At 46.4% G+C, this 20,739-nt stretch overlaps 1 protein-coding gene across 1 annotated transcript in view; it reads right to left on the reverse strand.

The window, feature by feature from the left end:
- CROCC (ciliary rootlet coiled-coil, rootletin) overlaps window positions 1–17,846 on the reverse strand; it is a 69,552-nt gene extending 51,706 nt beyond the window's left edge. The window contains exons 1-3 of the mRNA XM_031961547.1: window positions 16,780–17,846; window positions 12,499–12,640; window positions 11,965–12,119 (exon numbers count right to left, since the gene is read on the reverse strand). Coding sequence (XP_031817407.1) covers window positions 11,965–12,119; window positions 12,499–12,640; window positions 16,780–16,839 — 357 coding nt within the window. The 5' untranslated portion in view covers window positions 16,840–17,846. The remainder of the gene's footprint in view (window positions 1–11,964; window positions 12,120–12,498; window positions 12,641–16,779) is intronic.
- Between the last annotated feature and the right edge of the window lie 2,893 nt (window positions 17,847–20,739).

Genomic DNA, 20,739 nt, shown 5'->3' on the forward strand with positions numbered 1-20,739 from the left:
CTGATTTTTCTTGTGCAACAAGATAATTGTATAAATATGTATGCCTATATTGGAAAAATAAAAAGATATACCATATTCTACATAAAGCCTTGGTTGGCCCAATTACTAAAGTTACCTTGTATTTAATCATCTACTATGTAATAAACACTTTACAAATATTGTCTAATTTTATACTCTGGCCAGTAGGTACTATCAAAAATGGGCAATTTTGATAACCCTGGGCATTAGGTACTTTTGTTAGCTTTACTTTACAAGTGGGGAAACTGAGGCTCTAGGACTAGTTTTTTATCAGCTTCACTACTAAGGTACCTCAGTCTGCTCTGCCATATCCCCACTTACCATCCCTGTCACTTTCCAAACGCTTTGTCTTGTTGGCCCACATTAGGATGTAAGCTCCTCCAAGGGAGAGCCTAACTTGTTCTTTGTTCGGGGAATTTTTATTCCCAGACTTTAAGAACCTGGTACATACCAAATGCTTAACATTTCATTCAAAGTAATGAGAATATCAGACTTGTAGCCAGAGCCTGAGATTTAATTTCCATCTCTGCCTTGTTTACATTTTACTAGCTATAAAAAAAAAAGTCATTCTACTACTAATAACCATAGTTAAAAACAAAATACTTATATAACATTTACATAACACTTAAAGTTTGCTAAGCATTTCACCAATATTATGTCACTTGATCTCCACCGCGACCCTGAGAGTACGTGCTCTTATTATTCCTATTTTACATATAAGGAAACCGAGGCAAATGAAAGTCAAGTTTCCTGCCCAGAAACATACCGCTAGTAAATATCTGAAGCAGGATTTGAACTCAAGTCTTTGGATTTCAGGTCTACCATTCTATCCACCTAGCTTTTAAATTGCTTCCTCATCTATAAAATAGAATTTGTAATACACCCCACAGTTACACTGCAAGACAAGAATTTTACAAGCTTTCCAGCTCCTGGAAAATATGAGTTATTATAAGAAACTTCACAATATAAGGGAAAGATAAGATACTCAGAATCAGGAGGTCTGGGTTCAAATCCTGCAGTGACACTAAATTAGATAGAAACATTACTAAGATGGCAAAAAGCATTAAGAGACTACCTCACACCCATGCTCACCAAAGATCTAAAGGATGCATGAGACTGGATTATGTTCAGCAAAGCCAAGAAAAGACAATGAGTCATTTTCTCAGACCAGGACAGCTTAGGGAAACAAAGAGGGGTCTCCAGATACTGAGAACATGGTCTGGTCAGGAACAGCAATGAAGCATTGCAGCACCCATAGACTGGGGAGCAGGGCAGAAAGATCCCAGAGGATCCATGAGCAAGTTCTAGTTATAGGAACTTCTGGGGTCATCTGGTAGGTCTGCCACCCACCAGCCAGTTCTGAGTCATGAATCCAGGGTGGAGAGGTGCAATCACAAGACTGGCAGTGAGCAGGAAGTCAACAGTAGCTCTGGTCCCTGTAAAAGGACACAGCATCCCAGAACAAAGGGGAGGTGGCAGTCCAGTCTCTCTGACTTCACAGGACCTCTTAGTAGGCTCAAACCCGCCTAGGATCGCACGACCAGGGGTCTGCTAAAACTTGCAGCCAGAAACAAAGAGATAGATGCAAAACTGAGCTGGGAATTTTCAGAGTTCAGACCAGGAAGGCAGTGAAGAGAGCTCCTCCTGAATCCTACATAACACTTCAGGAGAACTAAAAGCTTATAGTCCCAGAGACTGAAAAAGCAGAAGGACATGAGAAGGCAGAAACTGACCAGATATCTCTCCAAAATGTGCAGAGCTCAACACTAACATAAAATCTAAAGTAAGAAGTAGACTGGAAGAATGAGCAAACCGAAGAGATCCCACCATAAAGAGAATAAAGACTCCACACAAAAACCCAAAAGAAGAGAATAACTTAAAAATATGTAAAAGCAAAGCCTCAAAGAAAAATGCAGATTGGACACAAATTCAAGAAGTCCTAGAAGAGTTAATGAAGGAGCTAAAAAAACTATTTTAAAAATCAAATGAGGGAGAAGCTAAGTGGTGCAGTGAATAGAGCACCAGCCCTAAAGTCAGGAAGACCTGAGTTCAAATCTGGTCTCAGACATTTAACACTTCCTGGCTGTGTGACCTTGGGCAACCCCAATTGCCTCAGGGGGGAAAATCAAATGACAACAGTAGATGAAAAAATGAAAAAAGAGGAAAGAGTTATAAAAGGAAGATATGAAAAGAGAATTAACAGCTTGGTAAAAGAGATTCAAAACCTTGCTGAAGAAAATTCCTAAAAATCAGAGTTGGCCATAGGCAACCTAATGACTCCACAAAATATCAAGAAATAATTCTTTTAAGTCAAAAGACTGGAAAAAAAATGAGAAAATGTGAAAATTTCTCATAGGAAAAACAACTGACCTTGAAAACCAGACTGAAGAGAGATAATTTAGGAACACTGGACGATCTGAAAGTCATAAACAAAGTAAAAGTCTAGACATATTTCAAAAAATCATAAAACAAAACTGCCCAAATATCTGAGAACCAGAGGACAAGTAGAAACTGGAAGAATTCACCAGTCACCTTTTGAAAGAGATTCCAAAATGAAAACTTCCAATAAAAATATAGTCAAAATCCACAATTCCCAGGTTAAGAAAGAAGTACTGCAAGCAAACAGAAAGAAAAAAAAATTAATTTCCATAGAGCCACATTCAGGATCATATAAAACTTAGAACTCACAAGTATAAAGGAGCAAAAAGTTTGCAACAGGATATTCCAGAAGGCAAAGGATCTAAGTTTACAAGAACAACATACCCAACAAAACTGGAGAGTTTTTTTTTTCTTCCATGAGGCAAAAAGGATCTTTAATGAAATAGACTTCTAAGCATTCCTGATAAAAAGATCAGAGCTGAGAAAATTTGGCATACAAACACAGGGATCAAGGAGAAAAAAAAAGTAAGCACTTCTTAAGAAATCATAAAGGGCTAAGTATTTACATGCTTAAATCAATAGATGATACATGGTGCCCATAGAACTTTATCAGCAGCAGCAGTTATAGAGAAAGTGTAATTAAACAAGATCTAGGTGTGATTCTATTACGTTTGGATTATCTCAAAAGAAAAAAAGAATGGATAAGAAAGAGGAATATTTTGAGAGAGGAGGGAAAAGAGAAAAAATGGGGGAAATTATCTCACATAAATGGTGTACATGGAGAGTTTAATAAAAGAAACAGAAGTTTAAGCACTTGAATCACTCTCACCTGAAGAGGTGAAGAAGAAAAGAATACAGATACAGAAAAGTACCTGAACAGAGAAATAGAAAAAAAGGAGAATGCTAAGGGAAAAGATTAGATTAAAGGAGGCATTAGTCACAAACAAAGAGGGGGCAGGGAAAAAGAGAAGGAAAAGTATAAGAGATAAAATGGAAGAAAATACACAGTTATAAATATGATCGTGAATGGGATGAATTCACTCATAAAATAGAAGATGACTACAATATTGTAAACAAAATCAACTTTGAAATCAACTTAATCAACACAATGACCAACCACAATTGCAAAGGATGCATAAGAAAACATGCTATCCACTTTGGGACTGAGAACTGATAGATTCAAAAGTGGAGACTGAAGTCTCATTTTGTCTCCCTATCTCTCTGCCTGTCTCTCGGTCTGTGTGTGTATGTGTATCTCTGTCTCTCTCATAAAGGAATTTGTTTTCTAGGATTACAGATTTGCAATGGACAGTGCTTTTCTCACCTTCTCAATAGGTAGGGGATGGAAAGGATAAAATCTGGAACTTAAACGTTGAATTTTACAAAATAAATTAAAACACTTATTAAATATAGGAACCCGAGAAAAGTCATTTAGTCGCTCTGAGTCTCAGTTTCCCAATCTACAAAAAGAGGGGACTAAAACTTGCATTCCCTGCTCCTTAGGGAGGAAAATGCTCTGTAAACTTCCAGGCACAATACGCATAGAAATTTTCAGTACCAACCAGTGGTCAGTGGAGGCCGAGGACTAGCCCCAAATTCAGAGAGCAATCCCAGTTCACTTAAAGAAGCCTAACAGTGGGAAGAAAGGTGGTTATATATGCAGCAACACTGAGGTTGCAGAGTTGTTTCAGCCATTCAGTTCAACAAGCATTTATTAATCACTTAAAGTTACAACAGCTATATGATTATTTCTGTGTTAATGAACTCTGAAATTCCCTTATTTGATCATAATCTTTTATCACTCCCTCTTTCCTTATGGCCCCATTCTTCTTTATCACTGTGACCTCTAATCCTTTGACTCCCCCCCCCCCATTTCTCTCCAGGCAATCACCTCCTCACTGGCTGCATTCTCCTCCCTTTTCCATTTTTACTCCAGAGTCCATCAGCTCAGTTCTACAACATGTCCTGCATTTGTCTTCTTTGCCTCCCCTACCTTCCTGCTGCCCTAAACCCTAATCTTGCCTTAATCCCATCCATTGCCACTGCCTTTGTTCCTATCTATGTACTTCTGAATAGGCCAGAAACAAGTCACAAAACTATGCTGCCTGGGTCCACTATAAGTTTCTATCATGGAATCCCAACAGGCTTTCCCCATGGCAAGGCAATCTCTCTGTGACTTAGCCCATTCACCAGAGCTCCTTTTCCAAACCTTTTCCTTCTTCCTCAGACTTCCATGGCTCTCTCTCTCTTCCTCCTCTTAATTGGGAACATTGCCTCATATTTCACCAAAACAATTGAGGCCATTTTCTTGGTCCCTCTTCTCTCCTCTTCCTCTCTCATCACTCAGATGGAGCCCCTCCCCACTATCTCTTCCTTAATCATGTCTCACATAGTGGTCTTCTTTTCCAAGACTAACTTCTTCCAAACAGGAGGTGGGCACCCTCCCACCAAGGCCCAATTCCCAAACACCGCAATCCCCAACACAATGTACTCTTCGATACAAGGACCTGACCTCCTTGCTCTCCCTTGCCCAAGTTCCGTCTCCTGGTTGACCTTTTCCAAGGCTTCCCCCAACCTGGGTCCTCCCCCTCCCCTTTTCCCTTTACTGGTTCCCTTCAAGGCTCAGGTAACAGACCACCTTGTACCTTTCCCCTCAGTGTTAGTCTTTCCTCTGAGATTACATCTAATTTACTAAGTACAAGATCATTTTACACATTTTTATCTTATTCCCTTAAACTGTGACTGCTGGAGGGGAACCTTTTTACCTTTCCAACATTCCCTGGGCCTTTCAACCTGGTACATTTAAAACTTATGATCCTTTCAAACCCTTCTCCCTTAGGCCCAGGAGTAACTGGGAGGCCCTTAGAACAAGGCAGAGCGGGAGGGAACCTTAAACCCGGGAAATCAAATGGGACCCCAGAAATCAAACTGGGAAAACCAAGGATGTCAAACTGGGAGGGCCCCTTAAAACCCAGTTCAACGGGAGGGCCCTTGAACCAGGATTCAAACTGGGACCCTTAAACAGAATTCCAAAACCAAGGCCCCTTGGGCCCGGAGAAGCGGAGGCCCTTAGAACAAGGGATTCAAACAGGAACCCGGGCCAGGATCAACTGGGAAACCCTTAGAACCGGAGAAAGGGGGGCCCTTGAACCAGGATTCAAGCTGGGACCCCGCCGGATGTCAAACTGGGAGGGCCCTTAGGAAACCCAGGATTCAGACTGACCCTTAAACCAAGGATTCAAACTGGGACCCTTAAACAATTGTCAAAACTGGGAGGGCCCTGAACCAGGATTCACTGGAGGGCCCCAAAGAACCCAAAACCAGAAACACCCGAACCAGGATTCAAGCTGGAAACCCTTAAACCCAGGATTCAGAAACATTTTAAACCATCCGGACCAGATCTCCCCACCCTCCATCTTATAGATCCAAAAAAGGCGTTTTTGGGTCTCAGCAAGCCTTGTCAGCTGGACCAAACCCAAGTGCCCCCCCTCCTTCCATTCACACATGCGTTGCATTTCCCTAACGGGGATTTCTCTGAGGCTCCGGCCTAGGGCCCAGCAGCAGGCGCCCTCCAAACCCCCCCTTCCCGTAACTCAGGCGCCCGCTCTGAACCCCAAAAAGGGGCTGCCATTTTCCTGCTCTCCAGGAAAAAATGGACACCTGACCTAACCCTAAGCTTAACCTGCTCTGCTCCCACTCTTCCCCCCTTACTGAAGTCTGGACAATAAAACAACAATAGAACAAATCCTGATCTGCGCCGTGCGGGGGTTTCTGAGGGTTAAAGCCCTCCCTGAAATTTAACAAGTGGCTGCGGGGCCTCTGCTCAGGCAGACACGCTGGGACACAGATGGAAGGGAGGGGATGCGCTGTGTGACCGCAACTGCCCCCGACTGCCTGGGGGGGTCTTGTCTGGGGGGGGCGCCCATTTGGGGTGACTGCAGGGGGACCCATTGGTGGGGTTTGTAATGCGGCTGTGAGCCACAGGGGGAAGGAGCAGAAGAGAAAGGAGAGGGGGAGAAAGGAGGGAGAGAGAGAGGAGGGGAGGGAGGAGAGAGGCAGGAAGCGAAGGAAGGAGAAAGGGAGGGGGAGAGAGAACAGCTAGAGCTGTAGCTCCTGAGTGTGTGCGCTATGTGGCTGCCACCCAGCTGGGGACTAAGGGATTCATTCCTCTCCCCACTTCCCAAATCCCTCCTCCCCACGAATCCTTCTCTCACAAAACCCATTTCTGAATCTTGCATTTAATTCAAGAGGGCAGGGGGGCTCTCACCAAGCAAGGGATAAATGAAGTTTGCCGTATCCCATAGCAACTGCTACCTTGGCAACTGCCATTCAATTCATCCAACCCCCTGTTGCCATGGACACTAGGGAGCCCCAGCAGGGCCAGCTTCAAGTGGGCCTCAAAAGGAGGAGGGAAAGCTGTGTGTGTGTGTAGGAAAGGGGAGCACCATGTTCAGTGAGATGGGGGAGGGGAAAATTCAAATCAAACCCACCCCCACCCCCAGAGACAGGCCTGGGGCGACCTTCCTGACCCTCAGATTCTGGAGGCCTCTGGGGGGCCTGTGCCCGTCTGGCTGGTCTCTGTCCAGGACAATGGGACGCTCCCTCTATCTGCTGGGGACACGCAGTGTGTGTTGGGGGGGTCTGCACCTCTCTAACTGTGGGGGTGCAGACACCCTGGGGGCCCCTGGGGAAGCGTGACCGAGCCGGACAACGGAGATCTCTATCGCTCTCTGCTTTCCTCCCTACCCCCCACCCACCGAAGGTGCTGCTGGCCAAGGGCTGCTCCTGAGACAAAGGGCTCCCCTCCCTCAGGAGGCTCCGGCCTTCTCGTCACCATCAGGGCTGTGGGCGTGACCCGAGCCCCCCTCCCAGCCTCAGCACGGGTCACCCCCCCTCCCAGCTCTGTTCTGCCAGAACCAAACCAGGCTGCTCCTTTCATTAAATGGGCCCCCTCCCACCCCAGGACTGAGCCCCGAGCCTGGGGGTCCTTCCTTCCTCACCTCCACCTCTCGGAACTGTTTCCAGGCTTCCCTTCCCAGCTCCCCCCCAGCTACTGGTAAATACACACACACACATATATATGCATACATGTGTCATACATGTGCAAACTTTGTGTACATCTCACAAATATTTGTGTGTATATACATGATATTTCCACTGCCAGAAGAAAAGAAACAAGCATTTAATTTAATTTATGCCAGATACTGACACATCATAAATATTACTCTCCCTTGATCATCACAAGAACACTAGGAGGTAAATGTTATTATTATTCCCATTTCACAGTTGAGGAGACTGAGGCAGAAGGCGCTCGCAAGCCTCGCCCAGACACACAGCCAGGGTCTGAAGCTGCTCTTCCTGACTCTGGGCCCGCAGCTGCCCCCGGCTGCCCCTGGGAGGCAGAAAGTGGGCTCCTTGAGGAACCGGACTGTAATTTTGTCCCTAAATCTCCAGCCCCTCACCTGGAGTCCCCCAACAAGCCTCTGCAGTGGACTGACTGACCAACAAGGCGGACGAAGGCTCAAAAGCTGGGAGAGGGATCTGAGCTCACCGAGCAAAAGGAACGTGGCCTGCTGGGAGAGGCGGCGGGGAACGGCCCCAGGCCAGAATCAGTGGGAGCCGGTTCCAGACACAGCCTCAGACACTCACTCGCTGCAGGATCGTGGACAAGCCACCGAACCCCGTCTGCCTCAGTTTCCCCATATGTGAAACAAGCTGGAGAAGGAAACGGCGGATCACCCCAGTGCCTTTACCAAGAAAGCTCCAGAGGGAGTCACAGAGTCAGAACGACCAGGACAGATGCACAACAGCGGCGCACACTGGGTGAAGTCTCATCTCCCCGGGAAATCTGTGACTTCACAGCTTCAGGAGGGATTACAAAGCCTGATTTCCCAACACCAGGAAGGGGAGAATGGGTGCTACAATTCCTACTCCACAGCTGAGAAAACTGAGGCACAGAAGGACCATGACATACCCAGAGCCATAGTGGGGCTCAGGGGTTTTAGGCAGGGAGAGACTCCAGGTCTGTGGCCTTGGAGGAGGAACATCATTCCATTTTAACTTTAATATGGCTTCTTTTATAATCCCATGGAGTCTATGCATTTAAAAGTATTCTTCTGAGAAGGGTCAGGCCCGAGACTAGATGAGCCCCTAGGGCTGAGGTCGAAAGAAAGGGGAGGACAAAAAATGTGAAGTTAAATGACCAAGACCTGACTCTGCACCATCCTGGTGACCTGTGGGACATTGGGTCGAGGCGCTGCCCCCCCGTCCGCGCCTCAGTCACCTTGCCCGGAGTTAGCGGGCTCCGCGTGCTGTGGCTGTGAGCACTGGGCTCTGAAGACCGGTCCCTGGGCCCCAAACGCGGACCCTTCCCAGCACATCCTGCTGCCCTGTTGGCGGAGAGCTGCCCGGGGAGAAAGGAGCCGATTCTTGAGCTGGCACTTGGAGGAGACGACAGTTGCCAACAGGCACCCCCCCAAGGCCCCAGGCTAGAATCCAAGGCCAGCTTGAGGTCCCCCAGTCTGCCTCTCCTTTCCCCTTTTGTCCCTCCCTTCCAGCAGGCTGATTCTGAGAAAGCCAGCTCCACAATGGCCCCAGCATCCATCCATTCACTGGGGTGGGGGAAAGGGGGGAGCCCACCTACCCTCACCCTGCTCATGGCAAGTCCCAACAAGCCCAGATCCCAACCCCAGGCTCCCCAGCTTGTCCAGGCAGGCCCGGGCTGGGAGAGCAAGTTGGTGTGAGGAATACGGGCCTGGGGCCATGGGCACACAGACACAGCAGAGCAAAGGTGTGAATCCCCCCTAACCTGGAGGGACACCCGCAGTTCCAGGCACAATGACTGGAGACTCAGGAAAGCTGGATTCTACCCTGGCTCTGTCGGGAACTAGGGGGCTAGTTACTGTCAGGGAGTCAAGAGGACTGGGCTCTGACACTCATGTACTGCCTGACCTCTGGTCCATCCTCTATGTGTGGTCATTCTATGATCTGTAAAATGTTGGGGCTGAACTACAATGATCTTGACTATTCCTTTTACTTCTGACATCCTGGGTTCTAAGGTTCTAGTTCTGACAACCTGGGTTCTAAGGCCTTCCCCTCTCTGACATTATGTTCTAAGGACCCTCCCAGCCCTGACATCCCGGATTCTAAGGGCCCTCCCAGCCCTGACATCCCGGATTCTAAGGGCCCTCCCAGCCCTGGCATCCTGGATTCTAAGGGCCCTCCCGGCTCTGACCTCCTGGGTTCTAAGGGCCCTCCTGGCTCTGACCTCCTGGGTTCTAAGGGCCCTCCTGGCTCTGACCTCCTGGGTTCTAAGGGACCTCCCACCTCTGACCTCCTGGGTTCTAAGGGCCCTCCCAGCTCTGACATCCCGTGTTCTAAGGGCCCTCCCAGCTCTGACCTCTTGGGTTCTAAGGGCTCTGACATTTTATGTTCACAGATCCCTGCAACCTCTGAAATTCTAAATAATATGTTCTGATACTCTGAATTCCAAGATCCCTTCCAGCACTGAGAATCTAAGTTCTTAGGCCCCTCTAAGTTCTGACACTCTTGCTCTAGGATCCCTCCCAGCTGATTGTTTTTAGACTTTACATTATAGTCCTTACACTCACACACTCACACATCAACCTCCCCACCTCCCTGCCACCCCATCCCCCCCCAGCCACTCCACTAAATGCTCTCTGGTGATAAAGGAAAACATTGAAGCCCAAACATCCTGAACAGTGACATCACTTCACAATACATAAAATATTGCGTACTTATAATCTAATGAAATGTTTTGTTATCTGTTCTCTGGAAAGATCAAGTTTCCTAATCTTTTTTTTGGTTGGGGAGGGACTGAGGCAATTGGGGTAAGTATCTGAGGTCATATTTGAACTCAGATTCTCCTGACTGGTTCCAGAGCTAACATTCCATCCCCTGCACCATCTAGCAGCCCCCCAAAGATCTCTTAATTGCTAAAGGTCACAGCACTTTCTCAGTCCTCACAATTACAACATTTCTGCCGTATCTGCCACCACCGTCCATAACAGATCCTGTCTCTTCCTCCAGCTCCTCTTGCTGGGCTGTTCTATCAATTACGTGATTTATATGGATTTCTCTGATATCTGGTACCTTTGCTGAATTTATTATTTCATTTGATTCTTTAGGGTTTTCTAAGTAAATCATCCTATCACCCAGAAAAAGTGATCATTTTTTCCCTAGATAAGCCTGTCTATTACATCCATTTCTTTTTCTTTTATCATTGCCCTAGCCAGTACTTCTAGGAGTACGTAAATAGTGGGGATAATGAGCACACCCACTGCACTATCTATCTGTCTTCCTCTATCGGATATACAATGACTGTTCTGAGTTCCTTGAGATCATGGACTGTATTTTTGCCTTTTTTAAATTTCATCACTTGGCACAATGCCTGGCACACAGCAAGGGCTTAATAAATGCTCGGAGATTTGATGTGATTTGACAATCTGTCTCACCATTCTACAGGATCTTCTTTGCTAAAACATTTTCCGAGTCACTACTCTGGGTGTTCTTCAAGGCTGTATCCTAGACACTCATTTGTCTCCACCCTTTCTCTTAATGATTTCATTGGCTCCCAGGCTTGATTTATTTATCATTTCTATGAAGACGACTCCCTTAATCTACATTTCTATCCTGTCTCTCTCCTGAGCTCCAGTCCTACATCACCAACTGCCCATAGGATATTTCATCTTAAGCATCCCAAATTCAGTATTTCCATAAAAGGAAAAAAAATGTTCTTTCACTTCCTTCTACTCATCTGCATTTGCACATGGCATGATTATCTTGGATTCATCGCCCTCCCTCACCTCATTATCAGTTCTCAAACCTCGTTTCCTCCTTCATCTCTTGGTACATAGTAGAGACATAATGAATTAAATTGCTTGCTGAATGAACCAAGGACCTGGATGGGTCTGTATTTTATTCTGGAGGTAATAGGGAGTCAGTGAAGTTTCTTGAGCAGGGGAAGTGCCCTGTTTTAGGAACGCCACTTTGCCAAATCCTTAGAGAACGGACTGGAAACAGGAAAGAATACACTGGGATGGGAGTCATAGGACAGAAAGGGTTTGGGATCCATTCCTCCATGCCCAAGGAAGATGGAATGTGGCCGTATGAGGAACAACAGGAAAGCCAGTCCAAACTTGCAGTTTCTTTATCGAGAAGACTAGATTACCTCTAAAGATCCCTTTGAGCCTGAAAGCCAGAATTCTGTGGTTCTAAACTATATCACAACCATCATTACACACCTAGATACACAAAGACATGCACACGGGAAAACACACACATTCTTGAAACACAAATCTATCGAACAATATATTGGATATGTTGGACATTGGACAATTCAATTCTGGCTCGCAGATGTGGATCTGAATTTCCAGACGTGGGTGAATACATGACACTGGGAATAAAAGGAGGTGGAATCACCAGATCATTCTGCCCGTTCCTTCTCCTTCCATGGAGGTCGTTCTCCCGATCGCCCCGAACGAGAAGGCGGGGTGCCCTGAGTCTCATTCTCCCTTCCCTCCTAGCCCAGGCTCCCCGAGGACCTACCCGCTCACTGATAGCATTGTATTTTATGGCCAGCTCATCCCGCTCTGCCCGGCTCTGGGCCAACAGGTCTTCGAGGCGCGATAGCTCCTGCTGCAGGATGCGGTTTTCTTCCTGGAGGGTCAGCAGGGACGCCATCTCTGGGGTTTGAGCAGCCTCTGGGGGGAGAAGTGAGGGAAAACAATGTCAGCCCTCTGGCTCAGGACTGAGAGGTTGGGAAACCAGGCCCCACGCATGATCTCCCCTCTCAGACACCAAATGGAGGGTGAAGATTGAAGAACTACTGATGGCGGAGTCCCTCCAGAGGGGGGGAAGCTACCAGAGAGATAAACAGTCCCAGCTGAGAGGCAGAGAATACGCTGGTGCTTCCCCTCCCAGGGCTAGGGTACAGCTGCTTCTAGGACCCCCAAACTCTGCAAATGTGGCCATATATAACACCAACCATGTGAAGCTCTCCAGTCTCTCACTGTCCTGGAGTACCTAAAAGAACCCCAAGATGCCCAGGGAGGGAAGAACTCCCACAAAGCAGGTTCGTACCTGGGTTCTCAGGCTCAGAGAGGTTCCGAGTGACAATCTCCCGGATGCAGGAAGGCAGGCGGACAGGCCCTATGTCCTGGGCTGGGGCCTGCACTGCCAGGCCCTTTTCCTCCTCCGAGTTCAGGAGGCTGTTTTCCAGTTTCTGAGAGAAGAAAGGCAGAGAAATCCTGAGTGTCAGGGGCCAGGGAAGAAGGGGGCTAAGCAAGCCTCAGAAAAGTGCCAGGACTTCATTTTAACATGCTGCTTCCTGGCATAGTAAAAGTCCTGAGAAGACTCTGTAGGATCCCATAGGATGGAAGGGAGAAGTGGCCAAGGACTGAAAAATACCCATCCAATCCAACAAGCAATTTTTAAACACCTCCTGTATACCAGGCATTGTCAGGTGCTGGAGATACCAAGACAGCGAAATCCCTCAAGGAGGTTGCAATACAGGGGCAACTAGAGGGCACAGTGGATAGAGCATTAGCTTTGGAGTTAGGAGGAGCTGAGTTCAAATCCAGCCTCAGACACCTAACATATTTAGACTTTGGGCAAGTCACTCAATCCCAACTGCCTTGCCCTCCCCTCCAAAACTTTTACATTCTACTCCGTCAAATGTACTGGGCTACAATGTACTGGGCACTGTGCTCATATGTAAACAGTACTAACAGCCAAACCACCAAGCTTTACAAAGAGATCAAAGATTCCCAGGGACTAAAATAGCACCTTTTTGTGGTGACAAAGACCTGGAAACCTAGGAAGGGTTCGTTAACTGGAGAATGGCTAAGTAAGTATAGGATATGCTGGTGACAGAAGATATTGTGCCGTGAGAAATGATGAATGGGATGGCGTTAGAGAGAAACCTGACAACTGATGCAAAACAAAGGGAGCAGAACCGGAAGAACCATTTACACAAAACAACAGTGTGAAGATAACCAAGTTTAAGCGACTTAAGAATTCTGATCAATGCAATCACCAACCAGGAGCCCCGAGGACTGATGAGGAAGAAGCTACCTACCTCCTAACAGAGAAGTGATGGACTAAATGAGCACAAGGAGACATGGAGGTTTGGATGTGGCCAATGTGGAAATTTGTTTTGCTCGACTATGCAAACTTTTTCGAAGGGTTTTGTTTTCCTTTCTTCTTTTTTTTTTCCAGTGGGGGGGAGGGAAGGTGGGAAAGAGGGAGAAAAAAATAAAAGCTTAGTAAATTTTTTAATCTAATTTTTAAAAGCAAAATAAAAGCATTTTGCAACTATTATCTGATTCTTATGACAGCCCTTTGAGGTTGGTGGTATTATTATCCCCATTTTACAAATAAAGAAATGGAAGCTCAGAAAGTTCATGTACATGAGAGGCAGGATTTTAACGCAGATATTATTGTTCTATGACTGCTGCCTCTAATTGGGCAGCATTTCTATGGTTTATGAAGGCTGAAAAGCATTTTATTCACATCTGATAAGGCAGCTTGAGCCTTACCACAATGCTCTAATGCAGGTGTATTATTATCCCCATCAGTAAGTTAATTGACTTGCGGGACCACAGTGAGGTGTCAGATACTGAATTTGAACGCAGGTCTTTCTGATTCCAAGATAAGTGTGTGTATGTGTGTGTGTGAGAGAGAGAGAGAGACAGAGACAGAGACAGAGAAAGAGAGAGAGAGACAGAGAGAGACAGAGAGAGACAGAGACAGAGAGACAGAGAGACAGAGAAAGGAGAGAGAGAGAGAGAGAGAGAGAGAGAGAGAGAGAGAGAGAGAGAGAGAAACAGAGAGAGAGAGGAAGGAGAGAGAGACAGAGAGAGAGAGAGGAGAGACAGAGAGAAAAACAGAGAAAGAGAGAGAGAGAAACAGAGAGAGAGAGACAGAGAGAGAGAAACAGAGAGAGACAAACAGACAGACAGACAGAGAGACAGAGACATACAGAGAGAGAGAGAGAGAGAGAGAGACAGAGAGAGAGAGACAGAGACAGAGAGAGAGACAGAGACAGAGAGCCTAAAGCAGGCAGATAGCAACTAGGAATACTCAGAACGACCTTATAGTCTTAAAAGAAGCTAGGGATTCTAAGGCACAGAAATGAGAGAGAAGAGCATACTAGACATGGAACAACCCATCCACAGGGGTCGGAAGCAGAATGCTGACTTCTGCAAAAAGCAAGAAGCTAGACTGGCTATAACAGACTAGGCCTGGGGAAGGAGGCTAGATTCGGACTGTGTGAGACTTTAAACATCAAACAAAAGAGTGCATTTTATCCTAGAGGTAAGAAGGAGCCACTGAGAATTCTTCAGCAGGGGAGGAAGGAAAATGACGTGTCAGCCTTTGCTTGCTTTAGGAAGAATAGTTTTGCAGGAGGAGGAAAGTGTCTGCAAAAATAGTGCCCAATTAAGGAGCTGTTGCAATAATTTAGATGCGAGGTGATGAGGATGGTGCCCTGTGAGTGGAAAGAATAGGATGCATGTAAGATTCATCAAATATCACCTCCCATTTCCATAATATAGAAATATATTATTTATCATAATATATAATAACTATATATAAATACATAAAATAATATCTTTGTTTAAACAATAAAGAAACGGAGGCTCAGGTTTCATCCAAATGAGTCAGTAGCCATGCTCTAGAGCCTCAAACTTCAAATTTAAGCCTGGAGCTCTTTCTGCTGCACCAACACCCCTAGCAACAGCAGGAAAGGGACCAATAAGGTTTTCTCATCGTTTTTTCTAGCTCCAGGAAGACCGCACTCAGGCTCCTTCCCCATCAGAGGAACTCCTAAGGAGACACAACTAGGTTGGGATCACCCAAGTTGTATGAGTGCTGGATGAGACAGGATAGGGGAAACGGAGACCCTCCCCCCCCCCAACAGCTGATGACTTCACTACCCAAACCCTTCCTTCCCTTCTCAGAGCTCACCTTCTGCCCTGAGCATCCCACCCAGAAAACCACGCAGGTCCTACACACACAGCACACCGACCAAGCTGGAGAGCAGAGGGCCTCCACTCAGCTCTCGGCAGGAGCTTCACTACCCAAACTTTCCCTTCCCTTTCCCCCTTCGACCCCCGAGAATCCCACACAGAAAAATCCTACAACATGTGGCAGCTGGCCAAGCTCAGGCCCCTAGCCTGGATATAGTGGAGAAATGAATAAGGAGGAAACATATTACTGAGCCTGAGCCCAGCAATAAAAGGCTGGAGAAGGATGCCCAGGACCCTCTACTATGGTTCACTCCTCTCTCAGGGAGAGTAATGCCCCCTTCCCCAAAGGTACCAGCAGAAAACCCTTGAGCATGGACAGGGCCATCTTATTCACGTAGGATCAATAGACTGAGAGGTGGAAAGGACCTTAGAACTCATACAGTAAATACTTAATGCTTCTTCATTCATTCATTCAAATAGTCATTTTATAGATGGCAAAACTGAGCTGGGAAGTGGCTTATAATTAAATAAATTCTCTCTCTTTCTCTCTCATATATATATATATATATATATATATATATATATATATATATATATATATATATATATACACATATATAAATACACACACACAGAGTAGCTGAACAGGTGAAGGCTGGACTTGGCAGTCAGAAAGCCCTGGGTACAAATCTTACTCCCGACACTTCTTGGCTTGTACCTATGAGCAAGTCCACCTTTTGGTGAAGGAGTTTCCTCCTTTATCACACAGGTACCATGAGCTGTCGTGCCCCGGCCCCCTCCCACCAAATAAGACTCTGATGAGGTAATGGAGACCAAGCGTTCTCCAGCTATCAGCTGTTGTGATTATTGAGTCAGTTACTATTATACTGCGGCCATCAGATATTCTTTCTGAAAAGCAGGATGGCCATCGTGGCTAGAGAGGGGGCTTCAGTCATGAAAACCCGGGGCCAGACACAGCCTTGCTGTGGACAGACCCTTGCCGGGCGCCCCGGACAAATCAATCTCTCAGGGACCAAGGGATTGTCTAAAGCCCTAAGACGAGAGCAGGTGCCTTAGTGAATGGGCAAAGGGAGTTTCCTTTCCCACAGTGCCTTACACGGATGAAATCATAGGTCTGGATAAAAAATAAATCCTCATTAGCGGGAGCAGCCGTGGCAAGGAGGAGAGCAGGAGAGAACAGACTGGCCGCTGGGATTCCTCCCGCCCCAGGCTCGATCCCGGCTCCAGCCGCTCACCTGGGCTATTATAACGAGCAGCCGAGGACCCCCTGCCCAGACTCCCCCCACCATCACAAGGGGCCATTTTCACCCTCCCCATTCTGGGCAGCCCCTCAGCCCCTCGCTCTTGCCCGGCCCCTCCCCTCAGGACCCACCTGGATGACTGACTCCAACTTTGGGGCAGCCACCGGTGGCCCCTCATCCCTGGCGCTCATGGAGACGGGCAGCGGGGCCCCAGCGGCGCCCGGCACCCAATCCTCGCCACCTCCTCTGCCCGGGGGAGCGCTGGGTATCCGGCGTTGGGCACAGAGATGCCCTCCTCCTTGTTCAGGAGATAGTGACAGCTGCCCCTGCCCCTGCCGGCCTCAGCAGAGACTCCAGGCCAATCCAGATTATAATTAAATCTCTGACTGACGGCTCTTCCCCCCTCCCATGTGACCAGGAAAGGCGGGAGAGGGGGAGGGACCCCAGAATGCCAAGTTCTCCTTCAATCCCCCACCTTCTTCTAGGTCCCTTCATTCATCGGACTGCAAGACTTCTGGGTCCTAGAGTCCTCCATGTGGTATTTTAGGGCTTTTAAGAGATGGAAAGGATCTTAGAAATAATCTAGTCTGAGGTTTTTAAACCATTTTTGTATCATGGATCCCCTCCCCCTGCAGGGGAGTAAGACCCCGGAGCCCCTCCTCAGAAGTATGTCTTTATATACAAAGGAAATTAATCATATTGTGTGGGGGGGAGAGAGGCAATTTTTTCCCATCAAAATTCCCAGGTGCCCTGAGATTGATGGCTGGATCCATAGGTTGGGGACCCTTCATCTAATCTAAATCCCTTATTTTTAAGAGGAAACCATCTCTCCCTCCCTCTAGACAAGAAGGAACTCTGAATCAAGCTAGGAATCCACCTTCTGACCCCAAATCCAGTGATTTTTCATTATATCAATAGGGAAAAGGCCAGAGCAATCCTCCCCCTTCCTGCCTTCATCCTCCCAGCCTTCCATTCACCAATCAGATCAATCACCCCTATGGACATCACTTGTAAACTGAGGGAGGAGGACAACGGTAACTCTAAGGTGCCCCCGAGAAGGATGGCAGCGCGGCTCGAGCATACGGCAAGCTCGGGACCATCAGCCACCGTTGGCTCCAACCTCGCTCAAGCAAACAGATCCCTCTGAGGGCCGACCAGGGGCCAGGGAAGGAAGGGGGTCAAGGGCCGGGCTCATGTGCCGAGCCCAAGTCCAGCCTCAGACACTTACTAGCTGTGTGATCCTGGGCCAGACTCAGTTTCCTCTGCTGTAAAATGAGCCTGAGAAGGAAATGGCGAACCCTTTTGGACAGATTCTTTGCCAAAAAAAAAAAAAACCCAGAAGTCGTGAGGAGCGTGAAAATTACACAAAGCCAACAAGTCCCTGTCCTCCAGACGCTCTCAGTCTATTGGGGGACGCAACATGCAAACAACTCTGGACACACACGAGGTGGACATCACTTCAGAGTCTCCTCCTCCCCTCCACTCCATCCAGTGAATTGCTTTTTTTAGCTTTTACCCTTTTACTTTCAATGCTCTTTCCTTGATATTAGAGCCAGCCAAGGCGTCAAGGTCCTCTGTGACCCTAGGCAAGTCACTGAACCCTGCCTCAGTTTCCCCATCTATAAAAAGGGGATAATAATAGCATCTAACTCTCAGAACCCAACAAGACAATAATCGTAAAGCACTTGGCACACAGTAAGCACCACATAAATGTTACCTGTATGAAGATTATGGAAATATATTTAGAAGAAGTGCACATAATTACCTATATTGGATTGCTTGCTGTCTTGGGGAGGTGGGAGGGAGGAGGAGAAGGGGAAATTTTGGTATATAAAGTTTTCCAAAGGTGAATGTTGAGAGCTATCTTTGCATGTATTTGGAAAAGTAAAATGTTATTTAAAAAAGTTAAAAAAAAAAAAAAAAAAGGTCAGCTGTTATTGATACATCCCCATTCTCTAGGTTTTATGAGGGCAGGAATTCTGTTTTAAAGTGCTTCTTCCCAGCACGGGGTGCAGTGCTCTGCAAACAGTAAGCACTTAATAAAAGTTTGTTGCCTTTGAATCAAAATTAGTCATAATAACTAGTTCACCTTTTAAAGCTTACAAAGAAAAAGGTTGCTGGGCTGGAGGAGAGCAACTGTTTCCTCCTCTGTAAAAAAAGGCAAGGATGGTTTCTGAGATCCTTTCAAGCTCTGCTTTTCCACAATCAGTCTGAGGTCATCTCCAAGGTAGAGAGATTCTCAGGCAGAAAGGAAGCTGGGCAGGAAGGTGGCCGATGCCCGCAGCTGTGCCCACAAAGAATCTGAGCAGAAACCACAAAGAGGTGACAGCAGTCAGAAGAACCTTGGATCTGAAGCCAAAGGACCTACCTTTGAATTGCCTCTCTGCTAATTACCTATACGATATGACATTTCCTTACCATATATCACATATAAAGATTATATATTATACATATAATATATAATCATATATATTACCTTATTATATGACATTGTATACTTCTTTTCCTCAATTTTGCCATCTGATAATAAAAATACTTTTTATTTTGATCTGGACCCGTGATTTCATGGGCATGGGGAAACTCCCTCTACCCAAATCAGAAATTAATGTGTAATTTGTAGCTTTATTACCTGGAGCACTAAAAGATTAAACCAATCCATAAACCAAATCTGCTGAAGCAGAACCGGAACCCAGTGCTTCCTAATTCCATTCCCAACTTCTCAAAACAGTAACAGCTATATTTGTAAAACTCGGGCTTGGAGAACACTTTCAGTACATTATATTGTCAGATACTTCCAACGAACCATCAAACTCCCCTTTTTACACAAAGGGAAACTGAGTTTCACAGGGGATTATCCCACCCATATCTTAGAATATTGGAGTATGACTTTTATTCAACCATTATTTTATCCACTACCTGGAGAAAATAAAAAACCCTCCTTGATAGACATCTTGGACTCCGTTAAAGTTTTACCACAAAGAGCCCAAGAATTATTGGGCGCCTCGGTCCAGTGACCTGCCTCCAGCCGGCAGATCGGAGCTTTGTGTTCACCTGGCACGGTATCAAGGTTAAAGACAAGCAGGTCCAGGATCTGCAGCGGTGAGGGCTGGTTCCCTCAGAGAAACAAGAGGAACTTGGCCAGGATCCTCCGTTCTCAGCCCCGGGCAGAGCCAAGGTTCAGGACTGATGGATTCTGGCCCTGAAGCTGCCGGAGTCCCAGCCTGGTCTCCGGGCTGGGCACGTATTTGGCTAAGGCAACAAGCATATATTAAGAGTATTCAGGTGGGGGGGAAGAGGAGGGTTAATAAACAGAGCGGCAAATAGGGAGGAAGAAAGGAGTTATTTGGGTAGGGGCCAAAAGGCCTCTCTGAGGTATCTGGAGCAACTTCTATCTTCAGCTTCAAAACCTTTTACTAAACATCCTACCAACTGACAAGCAGAATGGACTAGACTTGGAGGCAGCTGGGGAGTGCAGTGGCTAGAGTCCTGGCTGCTGAGTCAGAAAGACCTAAATTTGAATTTCACTTTTACCACACTGTGTGACCACAGCCTTTATCTGCCTCGGCTTTCTCATCTGTAAAATGGGAATAATAGTATCTACCTCCAAGGACTGCATTAATGTGCCAACCTTAAGGTGCTATAGAAAATATTATAGCTCTGGCCATTCTTAGCTTTGAGCCTTGTCCATAAACTGGGGATAATAATATTCTAACCACAGGACTGTGGTGAAGAAAGCCCTTTTTAAAGACCAATATAAATGTGAACTGTTATTTTGCTCTAGGCTGGCTGCCAACTAATCTCTAGGAAAACATCACTTGACAATTCAAAAACTATTCAATTTACAGGCATTAAGTGTCTACTGTGTGTGTGTGGATACAAAGCAAAAAAAAAAAAAAAAAAAAAAAAAAAAAGTTCCTCCCTCAAGGAGCTTATTCTCTACTGGGAGATTCAATATTAAAAGAAAAAAAAAATGCAATGTAAATCTGAAGAGGGTGAAAGTGATGTTGACAACTAGGAGGCTAAGAAGCCAGCAGCAAGGACTCTGGGAAGCAGAGGTGAGGAGGAAGTGCTTTCCAGGCTCAGGAGATAGA

Source organism: Sarcophilus harrisii, chromosome 3 (assembly GCF_902635505.1).
Source record: "Sarcophilus harrisii chromosome 3, mSarHar1.11, whole genome shotgun sequence".
In the NCBI taxonomy this organism is placed as follows: Eukaryota; Metazoa; Chordata; class Mammalia; order Dasyuromorphia; family Dasyuridae; genus Sarcophilus; species Sarcophilus harrisii.